Source organism: Fonsecaea pedrosoi, assembly GCF_000835455.1.
Source record: "Fonsecaea pedrosoi CBS 271.37 unplaced genomic scaffold supercont1.6, whole genome shotgun sequence".
NCBI lineage: Eukaryota > Fungi > Ascomycota > Eurotiomycetes > Chaetothyriales > Herpotrichiellaceae > Fonsecaea > Fonsecaea pedrosoi.
In genome coordinates this window covers 1,548,635-1,560,829 of record NW_013550610.1, presented here as the reverse complement: position 1 = coordinate 1,560,829, position 12,195 = coordinate 1,548,635, and the positions used below count along the sequence as shown (strand labels likewise).

Sequence of the window (12,195 nt, the reverse complement as noted above, 5' to 3'; positions counted from 1 at the left end):
CTTCGATATCGGCAAGGACTTGATCGAGGTTCTGGATATGCTCGAGAACGAACCTGCGAATGCCAGGCGCAATAATAGCATCATCATGATCAGTCCTTGGTTCTTTGACCGCGATGTCGTCCAGAAATGGCCACGCCCTGTCGTGGATCTGCGCGTCCAGAATCTCGTATGAGATGCGCACAAACTGCGACACCAACTTAGTCAAGCCTTGCAACAGCGTCATTTGTCGAAAACAGTCCAACTGGTGTCTGAATGGCTGTCTTATCTCGAAAATGCTCTGCGGGGGACATCTGATCATATCCTGAGAACCAATCAATCCCGAAATCATGTGCATTCCTGCAAATTCTTCAGAAAACGCGTCGGAAGACGGCGGTGATCCCGGGTCTCGGACTGTAATTTGTTCAAGTTCATGACGGCATTGATAAATCGGTGTTTGTCGTCATTGTTGCCCACAAGGAAGCAAAGGTTTTCGATATGGTCCGAAGCATGGTTCGAGAATGCTTCGATCCCGTCTCTCCTGAATGATCTTGACAAATCCAGGCTCAAGGAGGACCCCTTTGGCACGTTGAAAGATTTCGCTTGCCATGGTACATTCATGATCAACCACTCGGATCTCTTCTGGCGGTGCCACTTCTTCTCTCACACGATCGATCTCGCTCAAGGTCCACGAAAGGGCGACTGTCGAGTCGTCCACTTGAACATCTTCTCATGTCGACTGTTGGATTTGCGCCCACTGTCGCTCGCGCACTTCATTACATCTTCGAGAGATCCTCCAGCCAATTCTCCTGATCTGTTTACCGTCAAGCCATTGGGTAGACTCAAACAGAACTCTCTCATGTGTCGTTTAATCCACAAGACGGACTGACTGTACAGATGCCGTCTGAGTTCCACTTGATTGTCGCTCGCGCACTTTGTTGATACGGCGTTCCAAGAATGAGCTTGTCCTCTAGATCAATGTGAATGTGATCCGCAACGAAGAAGTGGGCGCTGACTTTGATGCCCATCACTTCAACTTCACGAAACCAAACTGGAGGACCAATTTGCAGCCGTCCATCCATGGCTGGCGACTACCAACTTGCGGGTAGGCCTTGCTTGCCAATGGGTCCTTTCCATGGCGATGCCAAAATCCGAACTGGTATTGAGGGAACGGGGGCGAGAGGCGAGCATGGAGACGACGACGACGCCGGGTGCGCAGTCAGGCTGGCTGTGACTCATTCGACGCGTCGCTTCTAGTTTTAGGGCGCTCAGGGCGGTAAGTCTCGACTCCATTCGACTGCCGGCGTCACCCTTTGACATAGCCACACACCCTGGTCTGCCGTGTCTTGCCATGTCCCATGTCACACACAAGGGGTCCTTTTCTTGGTTTGGCTTTTGATTCACCAGTTTTGGCTCGGAGCTGTGTCATCCCTGATACGACCCTTCGGGTTGATCCAGGACCCCATGACGAGAGGACACCGCATCCAGCCTTCGTCGTCGGTCGTCCAGGTCCGATCACAGCAGGAGCCCGACGCGTTTCTGGCATGTTCGGAGTAACGATCACTGGCTGCTGCTCGTTGGTCATGCAGCCGGCACAAATTTCCATTTCGGTCTCCGCAGAGACCGGCCACACGTCGACGACTCCAGCAACACGCAAACCACTGTTGATGAAGCCGACGCGAGGCTCGGCCGGCTCTTGGAGAGCTTGCAGGCACGGGGGCGCCCCGTATCCGTCACGTTGTCTCGCCGATCTGCACGTCACTGCACAAGGCCGTCAACGACGCGTCCTGATATCGGGCTTTTCGCTCTCGATACGATGTATCCGGTCAAGATCCTGGTCGACACTTTCAGCCATCCCATCGCGACACCCGGGCAGCCCGTGCTCGGGGATTCTCACGAGAAGACGAACGATCATCGTGCTCCGGGAACAGAGAGTCTTGAAGTTGTTCTCGGACGATGAATTCCTTGAGGGTGTTGACTATATCCAGGAGGCGTCCGATGAACACGCCGACGACAGCATCAAGTGGGTTCCTGGGATGTATCTGCGCTTGCTTGCACTGCCGTTGCTCTGGATAACACCGTGTTTCGTCTCACCGACCAAGGCTCCGTCAAGCAGGATTTGGTAAGATAGAAGGCGTTGATCTTGAGCAGATGCTAAGTTAGCCTGCATTCCTCTTGCCCGGCCGCCAAGTTGCCGCAATCCTGACGTCACCCAGGAGCACCCACTTTCCAAGCGATCGTAAGCTCTGGCAGGACGCAGCCGATCTTGAGGCCCGAGAAGGGGACGACATCTCTAGTGTAAACGACGTTCTGGACCTTGTCAAACGAGACTCCCTGCGACGTTTGCATTCTTTGGCCCTGGTGCGCTGCTCAGCGGGGCACCAGAATGAGGAGATAGAGGACGCACTGGAAGAGCTCTTCTAGGGAATCGGATTCAGGTGATGGGAAGCCCGATGGCGAACCCGACAATGAGCTTGGAGAATTCATTGTTCACCCAGACTCGGACCCCAAGGACACCTCAGAACCGAACCGGCAGCCGCTTCCTGTCTCGGCCTGCAGGGAGATGACCGTGGCTGTTTGAAAGACGGGCTCGAAGCGTACCAACTTGTCGCCTTCCCACCATCTTCGGCCAGGAGATCCACGCCGAAATTTGATTCATTTGTCAAAGCCCGAGCCCGATAAGAGTACGAAGGATGGAGGCAAGGAGAAGGCCGAAGTTGGGTAAGAATCTCCCGCAACACAACGCACCTGAGCTGGGGCACTGACTCTGTGATCAACAACAGGCGGATGATGTCCATCCAGTTGGTCTGCATCCTCTTGTCGCACACTGTAAAGGTCTCCGAGATGGGGCCCGAGGGTCCGACTCGACGCAGGGGTGGTGGAAAATGCCAGGAGCCTGATAAGCAGAGTCACAGAAGCCGTGGCGCGAGTCGGCTGACCCGTCCATACGCTGGCGTTCTGGGTCAACGTGTTGGACATTTCCGGAGGCGAGAAGACGCTCGAGCGGTACCGCACTGTCGTTCCGTGGGGCGCGCCATGTGGTTGCGTAGTTTCTGGCTCAACAATCTCACAAGAGGTCGTTTCACTCGCGTATCGTCAGGTCCGGTACAGGACCCGTCCGATTCCTCCACAGAGCCGAAAGGATCCGTCGGAGTTCAATCAAGAACCTGACCAGAGAGCAGAGGAAGAGAGCAAAGGCGGCGAGAAGGCGGTCCAGCATGATCTCACTGATAAGTCGGCCAAAGTCAGTCAAAGCATCCAGAACCCCGGCTCGAAAGAGCAGACCACCGGAGTGAAAGCAGACGTCAACGTGGCCGTCCCCAAAAGCACCACTCCACGGACGAGTTCGACGGGGAGGGGTGCTGACATGTTTGATGGGCTGGACGAGCGACGCAAGAAAGGAGCGCTTCCTCGGTTCCGATTAGGAAGTCGTACTGACCAATATTATCAGACCAGTTACCTAACTGGAGGGTAAATGTGTGTCCTGTGGGATCGATATAATGATAGAATAACTAGCCTATAGATAGTGATGTCAACACTTGAAGAAGACGTATGGCCCCTGCTGCTATATACATGCGATAAGCCAGCTGCTTGGCTGTCAGCCTGACTCCTTGGCTGGCGGCCTGAGCCGAGTGTGCAGTGTCACATGGGTGTTCGTGACAAATATCATCCTGCACCTAGCGTTGAGGATCGTCAACAGGCGCTCGACACCGCTGCGGATGGAACTCGGCGAGAAGCGGAAGCAATGCTGCTTCATCAGCCCGTATCCTCAAGACCCTTCCAACAGTGGAACGACAAAGGATGCGCTTGCTGATGCAATACACGATACGGCTGATCAAGACGACGAGGAAGATGATGAGGGTGTTCTCGATAGCTGTAGCGATTTGATGGGTGGTCTCGGCTAGCCAGCAAGCTCGGACGACGTTCTGCACAATGTGTTCTCAGCATCCTCCAGTTCCGACGCGATCGAAAGGCTCCCAGAGATTGACGAGGGTGACAAGGAGCAGGAGTAGGAGCAGCAGCCTGGGCCTGTCGAGCACGACGTGGAGGAACAAGGCGCCAACAAAGATCAAGCTGCCACCACCGAGACGACGGAAGATCCTTCCCTTAAGAACACCAGCTCCGGCGATCCAGCTTCTGCGATCAATTCTTTAGTAAGCGCAGTGGCAAGCAATCGGCACGAACACAAGGTGGAAACGTACAGAGACATCGATCGATTCAGGCAGTATCTTCCAACTTGACCTTGACAACGAGTTTGACAACCTCTCGGCAGATCCCACGACCGAGGACCATACTAACGATATCTCGAAGCCCGCCTCGTTATCTAACGGGAGACAGTGACGATAGTCGCCGTTGCGGATCTCAAGAAGGAGAATCTTGAAGATATCACGATCACGACGACCACAAAGAGCCAAAGACGCATCGAGAGAGACAGAGGAAGCAGGCGGCGATAAAGAGTAGACAGGAAGCTTTAGAGGAGAGGAGGACGGAGGAGGGGAGGAGGACGGAGGAGGAGAAGAGGGTGGAAGAGAAGAAAAGGACAAAAGAGAAGAAGAGGACAGAAGAGAAGAAGAGGATGGAAGAGAAGCAGGAGGCAAAAGCGGTGGGCACCACACATTTTCCTTCAAGTCTTGAGCTTCAAACCCAGCCAGGGTGATTAGGTTTTGTTCCGATGGATGGGCCAACGGTAACGTCTCTATTCCCGTGGGCGGGTGAGGACGTGAAGCCATGGGAGATGGAGAAGAAGGAGAAGAGGATACAAACGAGAGAAATGGCTGGTGACGTCACCCGGGCAGACACGTTGCATGACGTGGTTCACACTCCCGCAATCACGCAATACGCTCGGGAGCTCTACCAGCCGCAGCGGCGACTCCCATCCCGGGGAGCCTGGGTGCGCTACTCGGTGCGTCCGCAACTCTGGCCTGCGATCGGCAGGTGGCGAACGACCAGCAACAACAGGACATATCGCGTTGTGGAGAGGATGAAAGCTCAGTAAGCGGGAAAAATTGCAACACATGTCGTGTCGTATATCATGTATTGTCTGAATATATCGTTTACATTCACACAGGCTTCGTGGGCTACGTGATGCGAACTAATTCGGCCAAGAAATCGAAACAGACCATCAAGAGCAGCCAGCGGATGGCACGGGAAGGAAACTGGGCCGCAAACTTTTTTAAGAAAGTCTAAAAAGGGAATGTAAGGCGAAGTGCACATACGAGCTTGGCCACCCACCCAGACCGTCAGTCAGCCTGCGGCCGAAAAATCCAAGGATACACTATATCTTTGCTACGGCCAAGGAAGGCTTGGGGAAACAGTCAACAGCCTCCGAATGTAATAATGAGTATTTGATAACCACCGTACGTTTTGTTTTTTGGTTCAGGATTACGCTATTCCCGTCATGGGACAGGTCCAGCTTCGGTGGTTACGCTACTTCTCTACTTCCTACGGAAAGAGCCCTTCCTACAGGGGCCATCGTCAGCCTCGAAACGAACCGAACCGACAGGACCGTGAGTGTGTCTGCAAAATACACCGCGGTGCATCGAAAGACGATAGATCAGACAGCATGGCGGCAAAAAACTCAGAAGCGGCCATGATGCATGGCGTGTCGTGCCCAAAGGATTCGGATGGTCTGGGTGTTTGAAGTGCTCAGTGTGTCTTGAGCTGTGATGTCAACGTGTCTCGTCGAAAGGAAGAGATGGCAACTTAGAGGAGAGCCATGGGATCATCAATCGGTTACTCTTTTCGGGGGCCACAGTTACAGTGCACATGGCACACTATCAATCCTAACCGAGTGCGAGTGCTTCGTTAGTGACTGGGAAATCATGTGGGCAACAACTTGATTGAGCCGCCGACAACGCCCGAAACGCCAACAACGCTAATCACAGGCATCAGGGACTTTTAAGCCGATAGAGTTAGATTGCAGTCGCCCTCTAACACCAGCTAATCTCCACGAGGGCGACACGCGCAACACGGTGGTGGTGTGGGTCAGACACTATAAGGAGAGGGTCGACATCCAGTCAGCGAATGAGAAACGCGCTAGGCCAGTCACACGCCAACGCCACTAATCAGTCACACGTTAAAAGGGGGGGGCCCACAACGTATCCACACAAAGGCCCAATGAGACGTCGCCTCCCTTATGGCATGCCCTGTTTTCCTCCTATGTCATTGGGTCATCGGCCGGGTGATCAGACAGATTTCTTGGTCACCGTCCAAGGTTCGCAGTGCCAATTTGCCGTTCCCTGCCACAACCGTACCGCCTGACCACTGCCTACCGCCAACCTGGCTGGGTGTCAGGGGCCTCCACGCTCCTGTCCTCTTTCCCTCGATCCAACTGGCCATCCGTTCATCTCAAACCCAAAGCTGGAAGAACTTACTGTGCAGTCACCAGCAATCCACCGGCTTTCCGTCTTTTTCTGTCCATCTTGCATCCCATATCCACGCAAGCCCACCAACACATACGGCCTGATCTAATCGTAGACACGCCCGGACACATGGCGTCCACCCCAAATTTGCTCCTCGCTGTGGATCCCGATCGGAGATCAGGTCTTGGGACGGTGGTACATGTAGTTCGCAGAGATGCCACATGGGTGTCCCGCCAGCCGTTTGAAGTTGCGAAACAAGACAAGCGCTGATCCCGGTTTCGACATGCCCACGCGCCGCCCAATGGCCACGGCGCTCTACCCGCCGGGACTGCTTTCGTCCAAGTCAACCATCCATGTATGTTCAATCAAAATGCCGTCCTGGTTTTTTTTTACAACGCCTCGTTCGTCGTGTCAATCTCCACGAAATGGCCTTCTCTTCCCTTGTTAGCAATTTACCGTCGGACCGCCCATGTCACTCTGGGGTAGATTACCGTGCTACCATCTGATGACATGCATAGCCTTTATTGACGAACCAGACAGAACCTCTTGACCCTTGCTGAGGGGGTTGATTGAGGGCAATCGTCCAACTCTCTTCCTTCTTCTGGCTTGAACAATTCTTTTTTTCCTTTCCTCTTTTCCTCGCCGTTTTCCTCGCCTTGCCACAATTGACCTGGCGACTCACCAGATCATTCTTTACTGTGTTATCACCAACCATTGAAACCAAGCGGGTTTCGCCATGGAAGACCAAACCTTTTTTGATTGGGGCGGCATTGGTGATGGGACAGAGATAGGTCTATACCTTCCCTCGGCCGAGGTGGACGGGGACTGGTCGATGGAATCTGTTGATGTCGCCACCGTTCCGACCTGGAACGGCACGGTATGTGATCAGGCTGGGATGGATCTTGATGGAGGGGGTCTACTCCCCGCCGTTCAAGCTTCTCGGTCCGGCACCAACGACCATGGACCCTCGGCGCCATTTTCGTCTTATCTCGAAGACGACGGCGCATCCTCGGCGCAGTATTCTCGATCCGAAGCGGACGACAGCAACGCATTCTCCGCTCCATCCTCTGCTCCATCCTATGCCTTCATCGAGGACCCGTCATCTCGTCCCGAAGCCGACAACAACGCATCCTACGCTCCATCCTATGCCTTCATCGAGGGACCGTCCTCTCGTCCCGAAGCCGACAATACCGTTCCGTCCTCCGCGCCGCCTGGCACAGCCGAATTCGTGGGGGGCCACAGCCCACCACCCTCTGGGCCCAAAGCCTACGACCAGATAATATGGGTGCGACCTCTTCAACAAGACGACACCGACGAGATCATATCCTTGGGAAAGAGTAAATTGGCCGACAAGCCTGTCCCTGCGGTGAAGCCATACGAACGCAATGCCACTCCAAACGCCGCAGACGGCTTGTATGATTGCGAGTATTGTGAGGAGAAGTTCCCGGTCGCCCATGCTTGGAAGTAAGTTAAAAAAGCAAGCTTAGCTTACTACTCTCTCTCTCTCTCTTTTTGAAAAAAAAAAAAATTGCAAAATGGCAAGAAGAAGAACTCACCAGAAGAAAAAAAAAAAAATCTAGAAAACACATGGACAAGCATGAGCGCCCGTACAAATGCACCTTCGAGGGGTGCACGAACCGCGACGGATTTTCAAAGCCGTGCGCTCTCATGCGTCACCACGAACACCTCCACCTCAGGAAGGTCCAATGGTTCTGTATCTTTGAGGACTGCGACCGACACGAACGGGGCTTTTTTCGGAGCGACCACGCCAGGAAACACGAAGAGCGTGTCCACAACTACTACCGGCCGGCTCGCAAGGAGAGCATTTGCAGGTGGTGCAAGCGGGGTGAAATCACCGGCAGACGGCCGTCGAAGAGGACCACCAAGAAGGACCCCACGGCCGAAAGTCCCGCGGAACAACAGGTCATCGGTGGCCGTGGGGCAGGGGGGGCCGCAACCTCCCTCGAGGAAAGAATTCGATACCACAAGCAAGAGTTGGAGAGGCTCGCCGGATTGCTGCGAGGAGTCCCGGATGATGCTCAAGTCATGTCCTGAACTGGGGCGAGGCGGTCGGATAGTATGTCATGTCATCGGCCCCCCCCTGTCTTGGGGCTTCGAGGCGACGAGGTTTGGTGGATGGATGAGGCTCGTCTGGGCCGTGTTTCCATGGACAGGTCTCGCGTTATCACCATGTTCTTCTTCTTCTTCTTCTTCTTCTTCTTCTTCTTCTTCTTCCAGGTACAAGGGAATGTAGCCATCATCTTCTGCAGCAGCATCGACTCGTCCGGCGCTGGCAGCTGAGTAAATGATCACTTGTATATTATAGCAGTAATACACTGTCGGCAATGATATACCTACCTCTCAGGCCCTCTCCCGCTCCCGTGTGACCTGTCGGTCGACCTGTATCTCTCGCTGTGTAGAGCTCTCTCCTCTCCTCGTCCCTGTTGACATCCATGTCGAGTTCGAGTTTCTCGTCCGGGATCGCCATTGAGAGATTGTGCAGAGAGGGTGAACTCCATCCTTCATCTTCTTCAGCCCATCGATGCGTGGAAATCAGACCAGAGTCGGGCCTGAATCTGGATCTGGATCTTTCCGAGCTGGCTGGCTGGTCGCCATATTGAGCTGCCTGCTGCCTGCTGCCTGGTCAGCGCATTCTCCAGATGGATAGTAGTACCAGTCCAAAGTCAAGGCATTCCTCAGTTGAATTGTAGTACCAGTCTAAAGTCAATAATCATCTTCTTGATCTTCTCCCTCTCCTTCTCCCCCTCTCCATTCACTTGGATTGTAGGACCAGTCCAAAGTCAAAGACCTTCTTGATCTCTTCTCTCTCCTCCCCCTTTCATCCTCTTGGTTTATAGTACCCGTCCATGTCAGTAGTCATCTTCTTGGGCCGCTCCTCTCCTCCCTCCCCCCCTTCATCCAGCTGGATCGTGATACCAGTCCAAGTCGATGATCATCTTCTTGATCTCCTTCCCCTTCATCCAGCTTTATCCTCTTTTCCTTTCCCTTTCCCTTTCCCTTCCCCCTCCCCTTCACCTCCCTCTCTCGTATTTTCTTCTACCTCCTCGCATCCTGCTCCGTCTTGATGAGGGCCATGCCCACGACTCGGAGATATCATGTAGTATGTTCCCCAGGTCCACCGATCTCATTTTGTCCGAGAGGGTTGATGTTTCGGGAGTAGTACCCCATCTACTTTTCGCCAGGCGTTGCAAGCCACGCTCCTTGGGCTCGGAGCCCGAATGAACCAGATCGGGATTCAATTTCGTAGAGACTGAGTCCCTCCTCGCTGGCGAGCGGTACTTGTAGAGGGCTGGGGCTGTCTGTCGGCATCGAGCGAAGGGTAGAGCTTCACCAGCCGCAGGCATCCCTTGACCGTCATCTCCAATCGGGTTATGATAGGGGGAAGGGATGCACTGGCCTGCCTGTCAACCTGTCCCCCTCCCCAGTCGCGACGGCACGCAAAAAGAGTAGAACCGTGTATCTCTCTGCGTCCATCCGCTCGTCTTGACACTGGTAGAGTTTCCCTTCAAGGCCGAGATAGAATTCCACCGAAGTTCTCGTCGGGTTGGGGAAGTTCTTATTCAGTGGTACATGTTGGGACGGAGGGACAATCCAGGCTGCGCAGGCTGGAACTGACGGTTAGCCTCTGGCAATTTTGGCACGGTTGTCGTTTGTCAGAGTTCGCTCTTGGCATCGGGGTGGTCGGGATCACCGTCTTTGTCGTCGCTGCTGGTAGGTAGGGATCGGGGTTGGGCATGCATCGGGCTTAAAATTGGAGAGATACGGGGAAGGGAGCGGTGACAGTTTTGTAGTCATGGGTGATTTTGAGAGTCCCGCCAGCCTTCTTGTATGTAGACTCCAGCGCGTCTTTCTTTCATTTAATATGTCCTGCCATCCATCGAGTATAGGGTAATTCTCTGATAGGAGTCATGTCTTCGTATCTTTAGGTGAAGCTGTGACTGCGCTCGGTGACTGCGTGATGTTGGACTCGGTGGAATCAAACGACGTCCGCGGTCGTGGCGGCTCGATCATTGACCCAGGTCGTCGATTGTCCACTCCTCTCTGCGGAGCAAAGGCCAAAGTAAGTCGTAGGGAACCGCGTCTTCTCGGAACGATGAAGCCAGCTGGCATCCTGGAATGGCTGGCTGGCTGGCTGGACAGACACAAGAACAGGGAATCCTGATGATGTGAAAAGGTTGGGGGACCGTTTCGTCGTTTCGGAATGTGGACTTTTCGTTGAGGGGGAGGAGGGAGGGAAACGGCAGGCTGCAATAGTTGGCCGGGCTGGCTTCGTCGCTTACAGGAATACGTAGCACTCAGAGGAGTGAGTGATCAAGGGCAGCGTAAGGGAGCTAGCTGGGTTGATGCAAAGCGAGCGAAAATGCTGAAGTGGGGCTAGGCTCTTGGCCCGCAGCATCAACTCGTCCGGCGGTGGGCATGGTGCTGGGGGTTAACGGTCATTGTACAGGAATAACAAAACAGCATAGAGGAGTTCGATCAGTAGATCCCATGACTTGATTCATAACTATCCTTCCTTGATTGAGTTCTTAATTTACCAGATGGATAGATTCTGTTGAAGGATCAAGGAAAAGGGGATCTCAAACCCACTGTCAGAGATCCAGCCAATCAATGGCCAGGAATGTCACCCTTTACAGTGTACGGGCAAATTCCACAATCACGTCTCAGCCTGTAGACTCTCCCATTACACTGAAAGTCGCAGTTACTAAGAGCACATCATGATCTCTAGTGCTCCATACATTGGAACGGAACGGAAAAGGCGTAAAGAAGTGTGGGCTACGCAGTCCGTACATTGGGCACAAGAAGCGACCCAGCGACCGAAAAAGGAAATCAATTGCTGCCATCTCAACCTCCAACAGGCCCTTTACATTTCCGCTCATGTACACCGGATCGAAAGGGACAGCTGAAGCATCTCTAGATGCAAACGAGAGATAAGCGAGCGTGACGGTACTCACTTTTCCCTCCCCATTCTTACTCTGCATTCTGCACGGCAAGTCCCGGCATGTGTCCCGACGGCGGATTGACAATCATCAACGTGAATCGATCAATGACAGCTAAATTTCCCGAAGAAACGTGCCAAAAGGGAATTGGTCTTGAGAGGGCAGATTCTGTGTATCGTAGTTGGATCGCTTCCCTACTGCGGCCGCTCCGGCAGTTCAAATGTTGTGCCAGCTCTTTCACTTGCGTCGAGGTGGTTGCCGTCTCCGAAGCGGCGACGTGACCCCCTTGCCCTCCTCTTCCGTCTCCACGTCTAAACCTACCCCATCGGACATGTAGTCGGACCCGGGCGGTGACGGCAGCGTAGAAGGAGTCGAGTCGGCGCGTCCTTCCTGTCCTGCGCCTTCGCCGCGCACTCGCATTCATCCTGACCACCCGCATTAGACGCGTTTTCGTCGTCTCAGCACGCGTAGAGCTCGAGTCGGCGTTGGTTGCTGCTTCTGTTGTCCTCGCACTCGTCCGCGTCACGCTGCCGCCGGTGGTGGCCCTTGCTGTCCGAAGCACCGGGCGCTTCGAAGGGGGGGAGGAAGAGGGGGGATCGTCGGTTGCCGGACTGGGGGCGGCGGCCTCGTCGTCGTCGTCTTCGCTGTATCCCTTACATGTTATAATGAACGTGACCTGCGTACCTGACTGTCTGATTGCACCATTTCGGCGCCCGACGCCACTATTGCGAGACGACGAATGGAATGGGTTCCAGCATCAGCCCATAACGAAGGAAAAAGGAAGTTGCCGCAATGGCAGGCTGGTTTTGTCGAGTGCATTCTTTCTGACTGAAGAGAGATAGAGAGAGAGAGAGAGAGAGAGAAAGAGAGAGAGAGAGAGAAAGAGAGAGAGAGAGAGA

At 54.0% G+C, this 12,195-nt stretch overlaps 4 protein-coding genes across 4 annotated transcripts; 3 read left to right on the top strand and 1 right to left on the bottom strand.

The window, feature by feature from the left end:
* Positions 1-1,559: 1,559 nt before the first annotated feature.
* On the top strand, positions 1,560-2,400 carry Z517_09408 (uncharacterized protein; the record flags this gene model as incomplete). Its single annotated transcript, XM_013425318.1, has 2 exons — positions 1,560-2,098; positions 2,193-2,400. 2 exons carry the CDS (start codon positions 1,560-1,562, stop codon positions 2,398-2,400), a joined length of 747 nt encoding a protein of 248 aa, XP_013280772.1.
* Positions 2,401-2,820: 420 nt separating this feature from the next.
* Positions 2,821-3,451, top strand: Z517_09407 (uncharacterized protein; the record flags this gene model as incomplete). The annotated part of the gene is made up of 2 exons (XM_013425317.1): positions 2,821-2,982; positions 3,077-3,451. The coding sequence occupies 2 exons, from the start codon at positions 2,821-2,823 to the stop codon at positions 3,449-3,451; spliced, it is 537 nt and encodes a 178-aa protein (XP_013280771.1).
* Positions 3,452-7,074: 3,623 nt separating this feature from the next.
* On the top strand, positions 7,075-8,393 carry Z517_09406 (uncharacterized protein; the record flags this gene model as incomplete). Its single annotated transcript, XM_013425316.1, has 2 exons — positions 7,075-7,802; positions 7,919-8,393. 2 exons carry the CDS (start codon positions 7,075-7,077, stop codon positions 8,391-8,393), a joined length of 1,203 nt encoding a protein of 400 aa, XP_013280770.1.
* A 27-nt stretch (positions 8,394-8,420) lies between these two features.
* On the bottom strand, positions 8,421-8,826 carry Z517_09405 (uncharacterized protein; the record flags this gene model as incomplete). The annotated part of the gene is made up of 2 exons (XM_013425315.1): positions 8,421-8,650; positions 8,697-8,826. The coding sequence occupies 2 exons, from the start codon at positions 8,824-8,826 to the stop codon at positions 8,421-8,423; spliced, it is 360 nt and encodes a 119-aa protein (XP_013280769.1).
* Between the last annotated feature and the right edge of the window lie 3,369 nt (positions 8,827-12,195).